General features: G+C 31.9%; 1 protein-coding gene across 1 annotated transcript; it reads right to left on the bottom strand.

Moving 5' to 3' along the window:
- Positions 1-769: 769 nt before the first annotated feature.
- LOC111026350 (KRAB-A domain-containing protein 2-like) lies at positions 770-5,036 on the bottom strand. The gene is made up of 4 exons (XM_022304441.1): positions 4,964-5,036; positions 2,520-2,787; positions 1,519-2,426; positions 770-1,454 (listed from the first exon to the last, which is right to left on the bottom strand). The coding sequence occupies exons 1-4, from the start codon at positions 5,034-5,036 to the stop codon at positions 1,192-1,194; spliced, it is 1,512 nt and encodes a 503-aa protein (XP_022160133.1). The 3' UTR covers positions 770-1,191.
- Positions 5,037-6,000: the final 964 nt, after the last annotated feature.

The following is a 6,000-nucleotide window of genomic DNA, read 5'->3' on the forward strand; positions in this document are numbered from 1 at the left end:
AATTAGACGTATTCATTAGTACGGACAAAAAAAGAATCATTCACCTTCAACGAATTGTCCCTTTCGCTAAAATAATGTATCCTGTCAATAAAGTTACCATACTAACCCAACCACACTGCTGCAAATTCCATTAATTATTTCGTTTAAATTTACTTTCACCGACGTTGCACGTTGGCCTGACTACACGTAGTCGAACAAACATTTTCTTTGCGCCACTTGACGGTACACGCGTGGATTACACGAACCCCTGTTGCTTCGAAAACTTCCGCCACAACCACCCACAGTCTTTCCTATTTCCTGGGAGCACTCCTATAAAGTAAATCTTTTAACTACTGAACTCAAAAATGTCAAGCTTTACTTTTATGTCGGTAACTATTTTTTTTTTTTTTTTTTATCTCTGAATTAAGAGCATATACTGATATTTTTGAAGAAAGAAAATCAATGCGTTTATAGAGTGCCTATGATAAAAAAAAAAAAAAACAACGCAAAATGTATACCTACTAAAAAGTAAAACGTGTTGCCTGAATATAACTGAAAAGTGTACAAAGTATTAGGAGTTGTCGAATTTGTTCACGTCAAGAATTATAGGTATTAATTATAGGTTCCCGCTTATAAATTTTGTCATTTGATATGCACCGTGGACCCAGCTATGGTCGAGTTTTTAACGCATAAAATAGTGAATTACGCATATTTTAATTTCCATTTTTACAGGCGTGAGCTGTCAACTTAGAGTAAGGTTGGTATGGTTAAAAATGTGCGTTAACGAGTGTATATGTTAGCGTTAATGTATGAAATTCCGTAATTCTATAGAATAACTAGTTATTTTATAAAATTACGGGTACTTTCAGTTAATGTATTGAATGAATCCATAAATATATACTTCAACTAGTTATTCTACATACCAACTAGATATTTTATAAACTAACAATAATGGTTTAGTTAATGTATTTAAAACTATTATTGAATAAAAGTTTTAATCAAATTACAAATTACAAACAAAATCAAATGTTATAGTATTAAGTCAAACAAGCCTTACAATATTATATAAAATATTAATATAAATTTATTAGAATAATTATTAAAATCTTAATCAATTTACAAATTAAAAACTCAAATATTATAGTATAAGTCAAACACACATTACATTATTATATAAAATATTAATATTAATTTTTTTTTTAAATTTACAATTTATTTATTAGTACAGGAACTTTTTGGGTGGCATTTAGAATTACAAAGTAAATTATTTTTTAAACATATGCACCGTTTTGTGGTGCACTTTTGTTGGCATGTACATTTAAAAAACCCTTGTCCATTACCAAGTGATTGGGATTCGGATGCTTTTCGAAGGCAAATATCTCCATCTGGAACGTCACTAAGCGTAATAAACTTTTCTATGCATAAACTAAATTGTGACCTCGCGTAAAGTTGTTTTAGTGTACCGTATTTAGTTCCTAAAACAAAATTATTTGAATTATTAATAAAAAAAAAAAAAAAATTATAAATAAAAAAAATTACCTAAGCGATAAAATCCGTCGGTTGTTTTTTCTAATACAATAGCAATTATAGATTGTGGATCACATTTTGACCTGTCAACATCTGGAATTTTGACTCGTACGTTACATCCTTGAAGAGCAGGTGGATGAGACATATCTGATTGTAGTTTCATTCTTTTAGCTTGACGTTCTAAGCATTCTTTTGCTTCTTCTCTTTTATTGGAAATATTTTCTTTATTTATGCAAAGTTGACACAATTCTTCCTCGGTATTCCCTTCATTTTCCATAAATATATGTTTGCATATTTTACAGTTATTTTTCTCTAAATCTTTGTTAATTTTATTATTTAAACTTTTGTCTGTATTCAAAACTTTCAAAATATTGTCTGGAGTATTTGAAGAAATTCCTACTTTTGGGGAACATCCGAACATAGCTTCATAAGGACTTCGTCCTATCCCCCTATGAAAAGCTTTATTTTTCATAAATTGAATAAACCTTAGCCCTTCACTCCATTTTGTTGTGTTGTTGTCCTTCATCCAGGTAATTATCATATTCTCTATATCTTGATTTGCCCTCTCCACTGATCCTTGGGACTGACTGTGGCGAGGTTTGCCATGAATAATAGATAATTCAGGCCACATTTCTTTTAATGAATCTATTGTTTGGTTTCTGAATTCACGACCGTTGTCACTTTGTAGTACACTTGGAGCACCGAACACCGTAAAAATATCTATGAGACAATATGCTACTTCTTCAGCTCTTTTCGATTTTAATGGTTTTAAAATACAAAATTTAGTCAAATGATCTTGATACACCAACACAAATTTATATTCACCATCAGCTTGACTTTGATAATCAATAAGATCTAATTGACATCTACTATTTAATTCAGAAAAAATCATAGGATTTGTCACGATACCTTTTTTTTCACTTTTTTGTTTTTTTACACATGATTCACATAAATTTAAAAAAATTTTGACGTTTGATTGAGTAATATTTTTATATTTTTTTTTCAGTTCATACATCATTCTGTCTCTACCACCATGTCCAATAGATAGGTGAATGTTAAGTAAAATATCATATAATTCTTCGTCGTGGACGTAAAATATAATATCAGAATTTTCTTTCATTGGACGTATAAGTTTTTCATTACCCTGCACTTCTATCACATCATACCGTTGTACTAACCAATAATCACGTGGCGATTCTTTTTTTCCTGTTTTAATACGTTTCACTTCACTTATTAAGGAATCATATTTTTCTTTCAGCAAAAACGTGCTGTTATTACGTTCTGTTGTTGTATTTTTTATAATTGTATCAAATTTGGTTTTCATTTTAAAGCACACTTATTAGTTATTACACTATACAACACTAAAAATAATTAAACTAACTAGTAAGTAAACTCGCAGTACACTGTCACACGAATAAGTCTAGTCTATGCCAAATGGTGTGGTTCAATACTATCTTATCTTATTATTTTTATTAATAACAACAACGGTAACAAATTTAGTATGTTATCTAATCCAGTCCCGGTCATATCTACCTAATGATATAAATTTCATAAATTAACGAAAACCCAATCGGTATTTTATATATTAACTAGTAAAACCGTGTAATTTATATATTAACGAACATATTTAGGAATTTTATAGAATAACTAGTTATTTAATAAAATAACGTATTACATACATTACCGCTAACATATACATTCTATAGATTGAGTGATATGGAAACCAACCATTAAAATATTATGAGACACTTAAGCTAAATTTAAAAAAACGCAAACAGACCACCTTCCTACCATAACTAATACCTTGTATATAGGTAAGAATAACGCATAGGGTGGTAAGTATTCACGAATATGTGCCTACGTCATAATAATAATAATTAGCATTTTTTTTAAGCAGGGTATCCTTTTAGTTGTAAGTGTCATCGATTATTATCAATCAAATGGTACAAATATTTCATATCAGTTACCGGCATAGTTTTTTTTCTAGTTGTTAGGTTTCAGTAGATTCGATAAAGGGTGAAGACATTGAGTTATTAGTCATTATAGTATAATATATTATATCATACGGAATTTATACAGAATACAAATTATGATATTATAGAATTATTCTATAATAATTGATTATAATCATGTAGGTACTCCGAATTGCAATAGTATATGATATAGTATAATATGTTATGGATTAGTATAATACTATTACCCCGGTCAATGACAAGAAATATTGTATTTTTTATAGTGCATTTCTATTTGATGTTTTGATATGTGTTTATTATGATTTTTATAATCTTTAACAACTAATTACCAATTATTTTATGTACCTAAGTATTCGAATTTTGTAATGGATCACTTATATTCAATTGGCACACCATCATCATAATATAGCAGACCACCTCCTACACGACTACACGAGTGCCTAACGGTTAATAAATTAATAAATTATATGAATTTGGGTACAAATCCTTAGCCACCGAAAACGCTTCCGATTGTGAAATATTTAACGGCATGGCGTACAGATTACAGCATCTAAAGCCAAAACCATTGAATGTGTAATAGTAATATACGCGTAATACATAAATACGTAACAATATTATTATAAGACGTGAAACAATATTACAAAAGGGGTAGGTTTAGAGATAGGTACATAATATCGAGTACCTACACTGGCTACTGCATGGTCCGGAAGCGCATAGAAATTAGAATTAAATCCCAGGACCAACCCATACAATATAGGGCCACCACTCTTCTGTGTTAATCCTATACATCATACCGTTCACGAAATCGGTGAATATTATAGCTCATCGTCGGGCAATGGCGCACGTCAGAATAGGCGAATTCTAATAATTCTTCGCTATACCTCGTACCAGACGAGTAAAGCCGTCTATCGCGTACACCGTCAACGCAGGCCGACAGGTGTATTAAATATAATATACGTATTATACAACATAATATTAATAATATGTTAGACGCGTGTACTAGGCAACTACCTACGCGGTGTACAAACTACTGCACAGGTTCCCGGCTCTTGTCTGTACGTTCCCTGATCACAGGACCGTCGTAATCGAGGTCTGACCTAATTACCGAGTAGGTAATTACTATCGTAACGCGCAAGCCTAGGACTTATAGGCGGATTAACGGAGGCGGCCGACATCAATAATCACAAAACCATGTACGGGGACGGGATCGTTTGATTTATTATTGCAATTAAAGACCAGAATTCTCTGCACCAATCGACGGAAAGAAGTGCGAAATCGAATTGTTGGTGTTATTATGAATTACAGAATAACAATGCTATCAGTGTAGGGTAGGTACTTCCAAATATATATTTTTCATTATCATTTACAGCATAATGTGTATAATGTGTATGCAGTGTGCGCCCACTACCTGTGTAAATTAATAAAAGCTTAAGCAATGCATAATTCTAATTTCCAGAGTTTAAACATATTTTGTTAGAATTTACTGTCAAGACAATTTTTAAGTTGTTTTCTGTGAGTGAAAAGTTTTTTTTCCTGCAACAGCGATCTATCAGTCATGTAGAGTTGTCACATCTTCGTTATTTCTTTGTTCCATCGTATTACATTAATTCCTAAGTCCAATGACAATGATAAAGTAACAAAAACAGCGAATAATATCCATACAGTACCTACCGACCTGCAATAATGTAAAAACGTATGTCAGGATGAAATAAAATTTAAAATATCGTACATTTTAATGCGAAAATCCTGAAACGTTTAGTTATATGTACGAAATAAAATTTTGATTAAATTAATCTATTTCATTTGAGCTAGATTTGTTTATCTATAGGTTATTGAACACTCGGTAAAAAGTCGCTCTAGCACAAGATTCCGGCCTTCGGTTACTATTATTTATTGTATTGCACAAGAGTAGGTACTCGATTTTGGTGCATATCGACCCGCTACAAGTGGTTGTAGGTGTGTACGAGAGATATCGGTTTTGTGACAGTTACCGCAATTATTCCAAAACAAATAATTACAACACGACTACTGCGGGGGGTAGGGAAAAGTGAAAAATCTGCAAACGATTACGCGTTGACGGCAAAAACAGAACTAATACAACAGAACTAATACGCGCGATTTACATCGGGGGAGAGACGCATAAGTGATGAGCAGAGATGACAAAAATTAATAACACGCGCTACAGCGGAATGAGGTCAATAATAAATTCGTCGTTGGAATTGGCGATGGCGTGCAGCTAATGCCGTCGACAAATGGCACGTTCGATCTTCGCAATAACAATAGCTGTACAGTACTAACCTGGGAGAAGGCGTGAAGTACGAGCACTGGTGGATTTGTAAATATGTATTTTTTTTTTCAAATGTTCGATGCTAAGCTAGTGGTGATCATCTACTTACTAATAACCATTTTTTTTTTTTCAAACACAAAACTCCTATTTTTAATTTCAAAATAACAAATAACCACGACTGTGGTACTCCCATAAAGTATGTGGTTCGAATATTTTAATCTCAAGAATGGGTAA

This window comes from Myzus persicae, unplaced genomic scaffold, assembly GCF_001856785.1.
Source record: "Myzus persicae strain clone G006 unplaced genomic scaffold, MPER_G0061.0, whole genome shotgun sequence".
Taxonomy (NCBI): Eukaryota; Metazoa; Arthropoda; class Insecta; order Hemiptera; family Aphididae; genus Myzus; species Myzus persicae.

What these genes read in the sequence shown, in the direction of transcription:
- LOC111026350 (XM_022304441.1), bottom strand. Translation starts at nt 5,036, where the DNA reads ATGACTGATAGATCGCTGTTGCAGGAAAAAAAACTTTTCACTCACAGA. An exon ending in ACTTAAAAATTGTCTTGACA is followed by an intron (nt 2,788 to 4,963) that starts GTAAATTCTAAC and finishes ATACAACAACAG; the next exon opens with AACGTAATAACAGCACGTTT. An exon ending in CGACGGATTTTATCGCTTAG is followed by an intron (nt 1,455 to 1,518) that starts GTAATTTTTTTT and finishes ATTTTGTTTTAG; the next exon opens with GAACTAAATACGGTACACTA.